At 38.5% G+C, this 15,486-nt stretch overlaps 2 protein-coding genes across 2 annotated transcripts; both read right to left on the bottom strand.

Moving 5' to 3' along the window:
* Positions 1 to 3,508: 3,508 nt before the first annotated feature.
* LOC111609517 (E3 ubiquitin-protein ligase TRIM39-like) lies at positions 3,509 to 8,598 on the bottom strand. Its single transcript, XM_023338354.1, has 2 exons — positions 7,906 to 8,598; positions 3,509 to 5,656 (listed from the first exon to the last, which is right to left on the bottom strand). The coding sequence occupies exons 1-2, from the start codon at positions 8,161 to 8,163 to the stop codon at positions 4,388 to 4,390; spliced, it is 1,527 nt and encodes a 508-aa protein (XP_023194122.1). The 5' UTR covers positions 8,164 to 8,598; the 3' UTR covers positions 3,509 to 4,387.
* A 279-nt stretch (positions 8,599 to 8,877) lies between these two features.
* Positions 8,878 to 11,087, bottom strand: LOC102233564 (nuclear factor 7, ovary-like). The gene is made up of 2 exons (XM_023338376.1): positions 10,704 to 11,087; positions 8,878 to 10,595 (listed from the first exon to the last, which is right to left on the bottom strand). Exons 1-2 carry the CDS (start codon positions 10,953 to 10,955, stop codon positions 9,519 to 9,521), a joined length of 1,329 nt encoding a protein of 442 aa, XP_023194144.1. The 5' UTR covers positions 10,956 to 11,087; the 3' UTR covers positions 8,878 to 9,518.
* Between the last annotated feature and the right edge of the window lie 4,399 nt (positions 11,088 to 15,486).

Here is a 15,486-nt window from a genome sequence, read left to right as displayed (position 1 = left end):
TCATACCTTCAGACAACATTTATGTCATTGTATTTTTGATGACCTCAGCTGAGGGGAGCACTACATATGCATCAGTGGTGTATTTGTCTGTCTTCTGTATGTAAGTTTGAATACATGCATAGAATTTGTTTTTAAATCTGCTGTTGGCAAATTAAAGTTTTTCCCGTAACCCATATGCTCCATTTGCTGCCACATCTTTTAAAACGCCTGAATTATATTGCATATCTGAAAAACTCTGAAACGAATACTGTTCTAAACAAAATAATAAATGAATGACTTATTGTGACCACCAGAGGGTGCCCCAGAACTCAAAACACCCCGACTGCTCATCTCAGGCTCCAAATGTCACATTATGACCATCATAATGACGAAGTGTTTGTATTGATTGTACGATAACAATGTTGCTTGCCAAAAATTACTCTGAGCTCATCAACTGAAACAATAAACACGTAACCTTAAAGAGACAGAAAATCAGGCAATGACTCGGAGTATAAATACATGTTGAGCTCATTCTAAAGTTATGGGACAAACTTTTTGTGCGATCAAATTTGGTACCCGGAGACAGATATGCAAAGTTCTAGTGTAAGTGGATTGCAGGGGAGGCTCTTTTTACACTCTGTGCTTGAGCGACATAAACTCTTGCAGTTTCTGGAGGTACAGCAAGTCCTTCAGCTGCCAACTCTGTTCAGGCTTGGCCAAGATTTTATGAGTGACTGTTGCCAATGTCAAAGCAAACAACGAAGACCAGAACCACCAAGAGGAGTAGATTAAAACACCAAGGACATTTGTTTTTGGACAAACGTAGGAAGGAATTTTCCACTTTACTATCCTTCATGCTGCTACCTCAACAGGCCATGCTGCTGCTCTCTCCCCTAGAGACTCATAGAAGACCTGCAACATTGCTGCGAACACTCAAAGACCAAAGCTTCCTTAAGAATTAAAGTCTGCTCTGTCTTTTTGTGATCAGCTTCACTGCTGTGTCTCCACTCCACTTCTTTCCCTCCATGATTTATGCTGTAAGCATTGTTTTGAAAACATTTTAGTCATATAGCACTTTTCTAGTCATACTGAACTCTCAAAGTGCTTTAGAGTCACATTCACCCAATCACATTCATTAATGGACAGACCTTCATACAACTGTTGGCTGTTTTGAAGTGTAAGGTCTCTGTAGGGTAAGTTGCTGTTTCCATCAGGAACCACATGAGGAGCAGCAGCCCCAACTGTCTCCAACTATCCACTTTAAAGCTGTCCTGTAGATCAGTGGGGGACTTTTTGCCTTTCTAAGCTCTGCATGTTAGTGTGTGCCTGCATGTGTTGGCGTTTGACCTTTCCCCCTTCCTCCTTCAGCCCCCGAACCCTGCATCTCGGTCTCCTCCATGGTCAGGTCAGCGATTGGGTGGATTTCAAGAGATATCTGTACGGCACAAAAATAAAAAAACGCTCTCTCATTAATTCTGCGAAGAAAGACTCGATTACTGAGCTCAGGACCTCTTACTGCTGAGAACAGCCTTTCCCCTCAGCATGCATTGATTTCTCGAACCCTTTCAGCCCTCACTCCCTTTCTGTCCACGCCAGCTCAGCACACACACACACACACACACACACTGTTCCGCACTGAATCATCTGAATATCATAATACGGTCTATGATGAATGTTAACTAGACAGCGGCCCTAGCTTTGATTAATGAAGATATCTTGCAGGTTCACAACGGTGGACCATGCACCACACAGCCCAAACCATAGATAACTGTTCAGTGGTATTAATCAGGGTTAACCAGGCAGCGGTTTCTTGCTGAACAAATGAAGTAGCTTACTTGGAGGCACAATGAGACCACGACACACACACAGAGCAGGATCTATGCCTGATCATCTCCAGCACAAAGTGGAATTTCCAAGAGGGTCTAAATACACTTTAGTTCACGTTTGATGAAAGAAAAAGCTGATCTTTCCACCTGAGGTATATCTTTTTAAAATAAAAAATATATAAAGAACTTTTATTTCATCAACGTTTGTATGCTTGTGTGGTTAAGACTCTTTTGTTAGTAAGACAGTAAGTACTATGCAAATCTGTCTCATACAGTAAAACATGGCTATAAGTTATACAAATCTAAAAAGATCCACGTCTTTGAAAAATGTCAGCAATATCCATGAAAGCAGCAATTTTCAACAAATAGCAAAGGCTTCCTGCATCGCCACTGTTTGCTGACCAAGGGAGAGACTTTTTCTACCTTCCTTCACCCATTTACAGTTTAGAGAAGACTGGTAGGAAGAAGATGTGGTTTTAGTTGACTTTTCTCATGTTGAATTGGATTTAAACTGGCAGCAGGTACTCTATGCCAACGGACTAAAATTTGCCCAACATGACTTTTGTAGAAACGTCTCGTTTTCTATTGAGCATGAGCTCAAAATTTTTTTGTAAATATGGTTATATACCATCTGTATTTAGTGGTGACCACAGTCCATTTTAATTCACTAGAGTTTAATTCCACATAAAAAGAGTCAAGTAAAAACACATCAGCTTCCTACCAGGCTTCTCTAGACTGAAGGTAATACAGCATGAATCACTTAACATTCATATGTGTCATATTTCTTGGTCTTAGGGATTTTCAAGACAGACTGTTCATTTTTTCTTCATGATCTGCCTACAGCCTCGTCATGGTCGTAGCATCCAGCTCCTGTGATGTGATCTTTTTCTTCACTGCTGCATCTTGACGGTCCTTTAGTATCGTGCCTATCTACAGCGGTCATTGGTTGTAGTCAACCTTTACTCCACCCACTACTCCACCACACCGAGTACACCCTGCTGGTGTAAAGGGGGCCAGCCTATCATGGGGCAGGTGATGAATCCATCAGATTAACAAACTGACAAAAAGGATTTTGATAATGCTGATGTGAATGATTATTGCATTCCTGGCAGTGAGGAAAGGAAAGCAACAGTGATTATAGTGAAATTAGACAATATTTAAAAATCTCAGGCTAGTATTTTTCTGAATAGGCAGCACAAAAATATTCTTTTTCCTATTATTTAGAAGGTAATGTCAGATGGTAGTACTTTGTTTCATTGTTTTTAGTCACAGAGCTGTAAACATATATTGTATCCTGCTGCCCCCTGGTGGCAAACCTGTAACCACCAGCTTTCATGTAGAACATTTTCAGTTGGCTTTCACACCAGGCTTTTTATGTGACTGTGTTGTCTTTGTTAAATTGTTGAAACACCAAATGAGAATTTGGAAAAATTGCAGTCACAGGGTTTTTTTTTTTTATGGGATTATTAAATATATCTTGATAATTTGAGTTATTTTTGAGTTTTAAAAACACGAGTTGTGAACACAGAGTATAAGCAGGAGGCATTCTTTCAACAAAACAAGCATAAAACCAAATACCAACACCAGAGTCCAATCATACCAAAGACAAGAAACATTAGTGAAACCACATGTTGATAAAGTAAAAACAGTAGAACATTTTTTTCAGTAGTGAGTTTTAGGAAAAGAAAACAAAGCAGACCAAATGTGATAATATGTGAGCAAATTTATTCATTTGTATACAAAGAAGACACAGAACATGTTCAGAGAAAGTTCAAACATGTTCTTCTAAGACATTATGTTTGTCTCAATGTCAAATGATGATGGTGTTTAGACATCAAGATAAATACATCTAGTCAAACTCAATATCCCAGTGAGACAAAATCTCAAGTTTTAAAAAATGTACATCAAATCTTTTATTTCTATTCTGTGTTTCAAACTGTATTTTTAAAAGCATTTTGGTAGAATTACATCATGACTTCAATAAAAACAGACACTTTAGTAATCTATTTTACTTTTCTAATCTCAAAAAAGTTTAAGGCAAGTGGGGGGGAAAAAAAAGTTTCTAGCAATAATCATGAGTAGAAAATAACTTCATGCTGCTTATAAAACCTTCATGCAAAAAATATATAATCCAGAAAGATTCACAATTCAATATAACTTTTTCATTAACAGATAATAAATGTCGCCTGAAGCTCAGATGATTTATTTCTTGTCGGTTGTTAACCATCAAACGCTGCATGGAAGATGAAATAAATAAAAACCATTTCAACTGACTCTCAGATTGTGACGACAATCATCTTAGATTTTCTCTCTCTCCAAATCTCAGTAAGAATCAAATACATCTGACATATTTTCTATTGCATTATTATTTACAACAGCCTGTCTGTACGTTACTCATCTGTTGAGACAAGAATGCATGGCTGTGGGGAAATATTTTTTTACAAGCAGATCTCAAACACTCCTACTACCAATATGAGAATATTTCAAAATAAACAAAGTTTGTATAAGTCTAAGTCATATTTGATCCAGTTCTGTACTTTTCAGCTCAACTTCCAGTGATTTCTGCTGAACTGCAGTGCTGCTCAGTACCAGCAGACAGTGACAGGACTATGATCCGGCTCCTTGTGTTGGATGTTAATCTGTGCGGACACTGGTGTGGTCACACCGACAGCGCTCACAGAGTGGATGTGTGTCATGGTGTCTGCGTCATAGAAGGAGAGCTCTTTAGAAGAGCAGTTAAAGTAAACCCCAATCTTTCTGGGTCTGTTTCCAAACTCTAGATCTGTGGTGACATTTGGGCCACATATGGCATATTTTACTCCATCATATTTCAGGAGATTACGCATTACCCCCAGTTCCCAATAGTTTCTGCTGCCAACCTCAATTTCCCAGTAATGCTGCCCGGCTCTGAACTCACGGACACTGGATGCACTTTGTAGGTCTACTGTGGCTTCAGCACCACAAGCGCTGAAGCCAAGGAAGGCTTCAGAAGGGTTTTGGCTGTAGTAACTAGATCCATGAAATGGAAAACTGGGTGAAGCTCCAAAGGCAGACAGATGATGCAAATATTGCCTCTCAATAACAGTGTCAAAATATGTAGATTGTGATTTGGAGTATCCAAAGACTTGAGGTGTTTTGGGTTTACAGAACAAACTTCTCCCATCATCAGACACGACCACATCCTCACTGTCGCGTTTCAGCGTCAGCAGTGCTGCCCAGGGCTGGATCACCTGAAGCATCTCCTTCCACATGAAGAACTGCAGGTGGCTCTCATACGGCCCCAGTGAGAGAGAAGACTCCACCACTTGGAGTTCATTCACTCTGGGCCTGAACACATGCTCTAGCGCCCCCTTGCTCTTCCCCTCTGTCCAGCTCTTTAAGAAGCTCTCCGATTCTGTGATTTTCAGAACCGTGGAGACTTTTTCCTTCAGCTCTCTGCTCTCAGACAAAGCCACGGCTGTAGCTTGGAAAGTCTCTCTCATTTTCTCAACGTTGTCTTCCTCCTTGTGCTTCAGCTCGCTCTTTATCTCATTTTCTCTCCTCCTCAGAAACTGATGCATCTCCTCAAACTGCTTGCTGATCCGAGCCAACAGCCGCTGAGATCTCTCTCTGGTTTTAAACATTTCGTCCTTTTGTGCGTCAGCGAGACGTTCTACAGCATGAATATCGTCGGCAGTGCATTGTTCAAACATCTCCAGCTGTTTTCTGAGCGACGCAGCAGCTTCTTTAACTGGTTTGAACTGGTGACCTTCATGCTCCTCGCCATCTCTGCAGATGATGCAAACTAGCTGCTGGTCTGTGATGCAGAATAACTTCAGCTTCTCCTCATGTTCAGGACAGAGTCCATCCACCTGGAAGACACACATTGCGACATTTGAGTGTTTGATTGGTTGTATTGTATTTTCAATAACAAGCATAAGTGGAGGGAGAACATATTATTAATATCAGAATATTATTATGAGCCTATGCAGGATTAGAGTTACACCCTGGTCAGGTCTGCCGTCCATCACACGGTCAGTCCTTAATGGCTTCAGAGGAAAATCTAGATACTAAATAAACAATAAAATGTTGTTTAGTACAATGGAGTATTAGGGCCATACTAAGAAAATAATATCAAATAAAGTCATAATATGTTGAGAATAAAGTCATAGTATTAGGTGTTTTTGTGAAGGCAATTACAAGAATAATGTAAATAAAACAAGAATGAAATCATAATAATATGTTAAGTCAGAATATTTGAGAATACAGTTTTAATATTTCTCATAATTCTATTTTTTAAATCTTCCCAGCCTGGCCTTAATACTCTGATCTCACAAATCTAGCCTGTATTTGGTTACAGACTAGATTTGTGAAAATAAACAGATTGATTCATATTTTCTTACATATAATTGGCTCCTGCTGGTACTGTTATGTTAATACCATAATCAGGTTTCCTCCACCTGATTAATTAAATGTTTACATCCCTCAAAATACTGACCTGGCAAACATATTTCAATCAGAGGTGTGATTAATTTAGTTATTGATTAATCCTAGTGGAATTATTAGCTGAAAATCTTTTTAGGTTTCAGTTTTCTCTTTGTTGTTTTGTTTGGTTCCCCGGGTTTTATGTACAATTCTTTAGATTTACTATCTGGGATTTTGTTTCTTTTTGGGAGATTTTTTCCATTCTCAGTGGCCTTAAAGCCACGTTATTTGAAACAACATTTAAACACATCATCAAATCCACTAACTGATGTGGCTTGATTGCACTAAAACATGATGAATTATCCAGTTAGCAGCTCACCAAGTTATGACATCACCTGGTTTTTCCCCTCATGTTTATTGTGCTTAAATGTCTGAACTTATGACACAAGTGAACAATAAATACATAAAATGTATTTCTCTCATTTAACTTGCATTTGGAGAACAGAAATAATGTTTATAATTTGAAATAATATAAAATATAATGCAAGAAAAACTTATATGCATTTTTTAATGTATATAAACTTCTTCTTTCACTTACATGTCAGTTATACCAACTTCTAAACCAGCATGAGATCAACAATTAAACCTGAACAAACCTGGTTTAATTGTCAATTATTAATATTAATTTCATATAAATAATATGACATTTAAAGTTCACTACACTTAAGGTTTACTTAATTTCTGTTATTATTTTACATGCTGCTTGTCTTATGAGTAGTAAGTTATTCACTCTGGCTGCCTGAATCCTTTGATATTTGGACATTGGCCAGGATTTCACATTTAATGTTCATTATTTGCTTTATGACTCAAATTATTCCCATTAAAGGTTTTTTAAACTCAAAATTGAACATTAATATTTTATACTTAAAAAGTTACATCTGAATGTACAGAAGAAAAAAAACTTTTAATTTGGATACACCCTGTCTTTTTTTATTCTCTATGCATCTTTAAAAGAAATTATTCTCATACAAACACATTTTTTAAGGAATGATTATTCATACACATTTTACTTTTTCAGTCCCAGTTTCATTTTCAATAACATTAGGCTCTTATTATTGAGCATCTTCACCGCCATTTCCTTTTTAAAACACGCTCATGAAGTGTTTTTCACCTCTTTTTGTGTTTCTGTTTTTGTCAAAGATTAGTTTTTACGTCATTAACTATTTTTTTTCCCCTGTAAGCTGAAGTGCATGCTGGGTAATCTCTGGCTCCCATCTGTACACAAACCCCGACCAGTCCATGTTCACAGACAAAGATAAGAACCAAAAGTTGTTGCTCAGTTATTTTATTGACTAGACAATTAAAGGGTACATATATGGAGATTTTCCAATTACTTTTCTTTATTTGAACAAGTCTGTGTAACAATTATCATTTTGTTCTATATTGTGTAATAATCAAGTGTCTTTTAGAAATTATGTTAAAAAAAAAAGAAAAGGTGATTCATCTACCATTATATAGTTCAGTTTTGTGACGTACAGCTAATGTTTTTTTTTTGCAACCTGTCCATGTTGTCATCCAGCTGTATAAAAACTTAAGTCATGAAATGGAGAGTGGGACAGGCTATTTAAATTAAATATATCAGAGTTCACCAGTTTAGCTTTAGAAGACGATTCCACACATAAACATAACTCCATACCTCTGCTGTCAGACGTTTCCCTTCGTCCGGCTTCGCCTTGGCTTTCTCAGCCAGGCTCTTCAGAACGAGGCTTGTTGGGAGGCTTGCTGCCTCCAGTGCTACAGCTGCCCCACAATGTGGACAGTGCTGCTGTGTGACCAGCACCTCTGAAATGCACTGCCTGCAGAAGGAGTGTCCACAGGGAAGGTTGACTGGATCGGTGAAGATGGTCAGACAGACAGAACAAGTCAGTTCCTCCGAGTACGAAACAGACGCCATGGCTGCTGCTTTCCTCTGAACCTGTTCTGCCTGGCAGAGGATTCTTCTGTTGGTTCGTGTTCCTGAAAGCGCCACACCCAGTGTGGTGATAAAGCAAGAGTGTTGGAATCATGCCATGTGGCATGGCCTGCAGATACAGGGGTGGAGATGAAAAGCATGCCAAGCACAACATGGATCACTCAGGGTCTGTAGAGATGCATGGTTTGCTATTAATAAAACATATTTGTAATTTTGTTACTCCTGAAATCTTTTGCTCAGGACATCCTAAATCTTTTTTTGAACATACTGGAATAATCCAGTGCATTTTCATTCAGGCTAAAGTCTATAATCGGGGATATACTCACGTGGAATTGTTGGTTCTCCTCGGCTAATGAAAGAAAACCCACAATGGTCACAGAAATAACTTGAATCTGACAAAGGTAATAATGGATAACAATTCTATGAAAATGTACAAATGAAAGTCAGACATTGCTTTTCAAACATGCTTCAACAAAATTATTTAAAAAAAATAAACAATGATCAGGGTTGGAAAAAAATGATTAAAGCACTGCTTTAAATTAAATTCTTTTTCTAGCATGAAGTTGACCATTTCATAAATTAATGATTCAAATTGTTCTTTTTCACGTTATGCAGTATATATGGGTATATCAGATGTGAAATATTAAATGACTTAAGACAGTTTCTAAGAGGGTAAAAGATTTCATGATAAAGACATACCATTTCTCCCTTCTTATTTATTCATATCACCCAATTGTTTTACATTTACATTATTAAAACAGCAAACAAGAATTACATTGTACATGTCATAACATTTCAATTCAGACACATTCATTCTTAAAGTTAAAGGCAAGTGTAAAATTATAACCCAAATCATTTTTAAGTCAATATTTTGTAAGCATTGTAACATAGACTAGGCATGAAAAATGACAAGCTTTGCTTCAGTTCAACAAAAATCAAGATCTGAGAAGATTGAAGATCTTCTCAGATATAAGATAGAACATGTTTTTTAATTCAGCTATTAAAACAACAAAGATGAAAAAAAATAAGTAAAAAAAGAAAACATTGTAAATCACAACATCCACAAAATTATGTTTCTGCTTGCAGCAGTTTGTCCACTAAGAGAATTTTTCAGTATTTGATTTGTCAGAGAAATATTTCAGATCAAACAGACAGAAATAACTTTGATAAATGAGGAAAAACTAAACAGATGAAAATTCACTTTTCAACAGATGAATTCATGTTAGGCACAGAATTGACCAGCCTGTTCCTATATGAAAATGTAACCCTCAACCTATTAACCAGTTGGTTCTTCCTTTTTGGCAAAGCTTGTAATCAAATATGAGTTTTAGCAGAGATTACTCACTGTTTAATAAACAAAAAACATGCTGCATGGTGTCTGCATCAAAGAAGTGGAGCTCCTGAGAGTTGCCGTTCAAATAAAAGCCGATTGTTTTAGGTTTGCTTGCAAACTTCACTTCTTTCTTAGCTTTTTTATGAGTGGTGGTGTATTTGTTATCTTTGCATGTCAGGGAATGTTTCAGTATCTGAACTGTCCAACAGTTCTTGTTATCAACATCTATCTCCCAATAATGTGGTCCTGGTGAGATCTGGTTTACACTAGTCGTATAAGTAGTTTGAAGTCTGTAGTATTCCTGCCACTGTGATAGTAAACTGACATAGTTAGAATGACAAGTACATGTTGGAAAATTATATTTCATTCTTTGCATTGGATTCCAGTTATTAGAAATACCAGACCATTTGGACCAATCAGGTGGCTTTTGGCTGTTAAATAAAAGCCTTTCTGCTTGAGGCTGGATCATCTGTAGCATCTCCTTCCACACAAACCACTGCAGGTGGCTCTCATAGTGACCCAGTGAGAGAGAAGAGGTCACCACTTGGAGATTTGATCCTTGCTGGTTGGGTTTTGGTGTCATTTTGCTCTCTTGCCAGCTCTTTAGGAAACTCTCAGGATCTGTAATCTCCAGAACAGATTTCATCTGTTCCCAAACCTCTCTGCCTTCAGTTAAAGCTTTTTCAACAACGTTTAAGCTCTCCCTCATCTTCTCAAGCTCATCATTCTCCTTCTCTGTCAGCTCATTCAGAATTTCATCTTCTCTCCTTTTTAAAAACTGCTGCATCTCCTGAAACTGGCTGCTAATCTGGATCCTCAGCCTCTGAGACTTCTCTTTGGATTTTCTTATTTCTTTGTTCTGTGACTCGGCCAGACGTTCTATGGCACTGAAGTCAGAGGATTCCTTTTCCACCAGAGTCTCTACCTCCTTTCTGACTGATGCAGCAGCTTCTTTGATTGGCTTAAACTTGTGTCCTTCATGTCTTTCACAGTCTCTGCATATAATACAAGTTAGCTGCTGATCAGTGACGCAGAACAACTTCAGCTTCTCGTCGTGTTCCGGGCAAAACCCCACAGCAGCCTTTGGAGTCAAAGCAATAAAATATGTCAACAACTGACTTCTAGCCTCTAATAAACAGTCACGTTCTATGTTTTGTGAATGTAGTATGTATTAAAGTCAAAACCTTACCTTAGTGTCTTTTCCAGATTCCTTCTCCTTTGCTTTTTCAGCAAGACTTTTTAAGATGTGATTAGTTGTGAAATCCATCCTGTCTGTAGGAACAGTCGCCCGACACTGTGGGCACTGATCCAGTGATTTCAGAGAAAGTGTGATGCATTCCCTGCAGAAAGAGTGTCCACAGAAGACACTTACTGGATCAGTGAAGATACCTAAACAGACCGAACATGTCAGATCTTCTGAGAAGGAGGAAGAAGACGCCATGCTTCTGTCTGACCTGTGCTTCTCTCTGTGTATCTGTGAGTTCAGAAAGCAATTCCTTTCCTCGAAGAGCCCCACCCAAACTTCATGCAACGTTTTAACTGACCTCCCTAAGTTTCGTTTCTGCTCGTTGCTCCCAGCTGCTGTGGATTACCCTACAGTGATGGGATTTTCGGCTCCTTTTCGAGATGCGGCTCTAATGGCTCTTCTTACTGTGGAGAGCCGGCTCTTTCGGCTCCCAAACGGCTCCCCATATATATTCTTGACATTATTAATTAATTAATAGCTTAAACCTAATTTTATAATATTTGGTTTCATTACTGACATTGTTAAGCACTTATGAGTAAAAATGCCGCATAACAATGCTTTATAAATAAACCTTTTATTATAACCAATTAAATTATCACAAAATAGCACCACTTCCACAAAAATAACTTAAAATAAATTAAACAGTTAAATCTAAATACAAACACCCACCACAATACGAAAAAGTATCAAAGCAGCTTCATAACAGAAAAGGTGCCACAATACAAATATCAAATAATATTCAGTGTTATGTGTGATTGGTCAGATGTGTGGAGCACACGCTTGACATGAGGGCAGTGGACCGACCGAGGGAAAAAAAACTCTCCGCTCTAGCACTGACAGAAGAGCAAAACGCGCAAGGAGAGGGAGAAGGGGGCAGAGAGACAGCGAGGCACCGCAGGACAAAAAAAAACGATGTGGGGAAAAGCTATCGGCTCTGGCACTTGCAGAGCACAAGCACAACGACCGGGAGGCGGAGAGACAGCGATATACTGTAGAAAAAAACCCGGCTCCCAAATAGGATCCTAAAATGGCTCCCATTGTGGAGCCGGTTCCAATCGTTCACTTCAAAGAGCCGGCTCTTACAGCCGGATCGTTAGCGACCGACACATCACTATTACCCTACTGGTGAAAATCCAAAGAGGAGGCTGGCTGGATAACATGCCTACAGAAACAATTGTAATACAGTGAACCCTCGCTATATCGCGGTTCACCTTTCACGGTCTCGCTGCTTCACGGATTTGCATCGTGCATTGTGTTCTACATTCTGATTGGCTAAACAGTCTCTCCGCTTCTTCTCCACCTGTGTGCCAACAACGTTGTGGTTTAATATGTACACGTACGTTAAACAGCTTGCCAAATTTAACATAATCGATGGTGGCATGTCGGTTTATAAGAATCTTTTTGCCCAGAAGAAAAAAGAGCGACAACAGCTGCCGATAACTATGTTCTTCTCTCGAAAGAAAAACACACCTGCACCGCGGGCTTTAGAAGAAAATAAAACCGCTACAGAGCGGAGTCAGGATGCAGCGGCTCAGTCAGAAGAACAGTGAAATACTCGTGAGTCTGTCATGAAATGCTGTGGTGAGGCAGACGCAGCAGACCCAGGATGCAGTGAATAATGATTTAATGAACAAAAGAAATCCAAAACAGTCCAAAAACACAGACAGCACGACTGAGCGGGAGCCAGGGCTCAACGCCGGTAGCAACTGGTTTACCAATGGACAACACAAAGGACTGAGCGCACATTAGACAAGGACCCGACAAAGACACAGAGACACAGGCGACACTAAATACACAGGCAATGAGAAACACCTGGGAGTAATCAAAGGGAGGACAGGACAACACGAAGACTCAGGGACACAGAAAATTCTAAATACACAGAAAAACACAGAACATGGCAGAGTCACTATTTGTGCTACTGTACTTTGTTTTGGTTTTTTTCATAATCATTTTTTATTTTCTCCCTTTCTAATCCAATAACTCTGCGACAGACTGGCGACCTGTCCAGGGTGTACCCCGCCTCTCGCCCGGAACGTAGCTGGAGATGGGCACCAGCAACCCTCCCGACCCCATTAGGGACAAGGGTGAACAGAAAATGGATGGATGGATGGATGGATGGATAATCCAATAACTCAGGTCGCGGTGGGGCGGCGCTGATCTCCGCAGTTCAGCACGGGAATCCGCCTTCAGTTCGTATTAAAATTATTATTTTACAGTACAGTAGTTATTTGTAAAAAAAAAAAAAAATTAAAAGAAAATGTTTATAGCTACAGTACATTTTATTTGTTAAACAAATGTTTGGACCTGTAAAAAGGTTTTGTTCTTTGGTTTCAATGTATTATGGAGTATTTCATTGTATAATAATTGTAAAAAAAATAAAGGTTCCTACTTCGCGGATTTCGCGCGGGTTCTTTTTGTAACGTAGCCGCCGCGAAAAACGAGGGTTCACTGTACTCAGCTGAGAGTAAACGCTGGCCATCATTAAAAAAGAGAAATTTCATGACAGATTATGACAAGACTACAAATCATAATAAAAGCATTCTGAACTCACAATATGCAGTTTAGTTTTCAATTACAGAAAATTCCACATCCTCCACTGAAACATGACTTAGAATGAATTACAATTGCTTCTTCATTAACAAGTCACTCAATTATTTGAAACCTCAAGTCTTTGGTAGGTTACAAACAAATTCCAGCAGTTCTTAACCTAACTAAAAGCACTCTGATCTTCATCATTTTAATGCTAAGCCTAGAACTGATCCCTCCCCAGATCTGAATGCTGTGTTTTCTTTGTGGAAACGAGTCATTCAGAGAGGTAATGATTGCTTTTCCATTCTCCTAACTGTGTCAGATTAGCTGGACATGGGAGCCTTCTTAAATCTTGCTAGAACACAACTTAGAGAGTATGGAACCAACAAAATTAACAACCTGATCTGATGAAACCAAATTAAGCATGTTGGTCTGAACTATAAGCTTCTTGTCTGCAGCAGGAACTGGGTGAGTGTGACTGATCTGAGTGATTCATTTTTTTTATTGGGCAAATATTCTACTCTTATTCTTCTAACGTTTTACACCTTCTATGTCTGATCACCTCCAGCACAAATGGGATTTCAAAAAGGGTCTAAATACACTTTAGTTCACGTTTGATGAAAGAAAAAGCTGATCTTTCCACCTGAGGTATATCTTTTTAAAATAAAAAATATATAAAGAACTTATATTTCATCAACGTTTGTATGCTTGTGTGGTTAAGACTCTTTTGCTAGTAAGACAGTAAGTACTATGCAAATCTTTCTCATACAGTAAAACATGGCTATAATTTATACAAATCTAAAAAGATCCACATGTCTTTGAAAAATGTCAGCAATATCCATGAAAGCAGCAATTTTCAACAAATAGCAAAGGCTTCCTGCATCGCCACTGTTTGCTGACCAAGGGAGAGACTTTTTCTACCTTCCTTCACCCATTTACAGTTTAGAGAAGACTGGTAGGAAGAAGATGTGGTTTTAGTTGACTTTTCTCATGTTGAATTGGATTTAAACTGGCAGCAGGTACTCTATGCCAACGGCCTAAAATTTGCCCAACAGGACTTTTGTAGAAACGTCTCGTTTCCTATTGAGCATGAGCTCAACAATATTTTTGTAAATATGGTTATATACCATCTGTATTTAGTGGTGACCACAGTCCATTTTAATTCACTAGAGTTTAATTCCACATAAAAAGAGTCAACTAAAAACACATCAGCTTCCTACCAGGCTTCTCTAGACTGAAGGTAATACAGCATGAATCACTTAACATTCATATGTGTCATATTTCTTGGTCTTAGGGATTTTCAAGACAGACTGTTCATTTTTTCTTCATGATCTGCCTACAGCCTCGTCATGGTCGTAGCATCCAGCTCCTGTGATGTGATCTTTTTCTTCACTGCTGCATCTTGACGGTCCTTTAGTATCGTGCCTATCTACAGCGGTCATTGGTTGTAGTCAACCTTTACTCCACCCACTACTCCACCACACCGAGTACACCCTGCTGGTGTAAAGGGGGCCAGCCTATCATGGGGCAGGTGATGAATCCATCAGATTAACAAACTGACAAAAAGGACTTTGATAATGCTGATGTGAATGATTATTGCATTCCTGGCAGTGAGGAAAGGAAAGCAACAGTGATTATAGTGAAATTAGACAATATTTAAAAATCTCAGGCTAGTATTTTTCTGAATAGGCAGCACAAAAATATTCTTTTTCCTATTATTTAGAAGGTAATGTCAGATGGTAGTACTTTGTTTCATTGTTTTTAGTCACAGAGCTGTAAACATATATTGTATCCTGCTGCCCCCTGGTGGCAAACCTGTAACCACCAGCTTTCATGTAGAACATTTTCAGTTGGCTTTCACACCAGGCTTTTTATGTGACTGTGTTGTCTTTGTTAAATTGTTGAAACACCAAATGAGAATTTGGAAAAATTGCAGTCACAGGGTTTTTTTATGGGATTATTAAATATATCTTGATAATTTGAGTTATTTTTGAGTTTTAAAAACACGAGTTGTGAACACAGAGTATAAGCAGGAGGCATTCTTTCAACAAAACAAGCATAAAACCAAATACCAACACCAGAGTCCAATCATACCAAAGACAAGAAACATTAGTGAAACCACATGTTGATAAAGTAAAAACAGTAGAACATTTTTTTCAGTAGTGAGTTTTAGGAAAAGAAAACAAAGCAGACCAAA

This window comes from Xiphophorus maculatus, chromosome 1, assembly GCF_002775205.1.
Source record: "Xiphophorus maculatus strain JP 163 A chromosome 1, X_maculatus-5.0-male, whole genome shotgun sequence".
NCBI classification, from domain to species: domain Eukaryota; kingdom Metazoa; phylum Chordata; class Actinopteri; order Cyprinodontiformes; family Poeciliidae; genus Xiphophorus; species Xiphophorus maculatus.
The sequence above is the reverse complement of the archived record's forward strand: the minus strand, read 5'-3'. Positions and strand labels throughout refer to the sequence as shown.

Excerpts from the sequence above, each read along its gene's own strand:
- LOC111609517 (XM_023338354.1), bottom strand. The coding sequence starts at position 8,163 with ATGGCGTCTGTTTCGTACTCGGAGGAACTGACTTGTTCTGTCTGTCTG. Across the intron at positions 5,657-7,905 it reads GGAAACGTCTGACAGCAGAG|GTGGATGGACTCTGTCCTGA; the intron begins GTATGGAGTTAT and ends TGTGTCTTCCAG.
- LOC102233564 (XM_023338376.1), bottom strand. The coding sequence starts at position 10,955 with ATGGCGTCTTCTTCCTCCTTCTCAGAAGATCTGACATGTTCGGTCTGT. Across the intron at positions 10,596-10,703 it reads AATCTGGAAAAGACACTAAG|GCTGCTGTGGGGTTTTGCCC; the intron begins GTAAGGTTTTGA and ends TTGACTCCAAAG.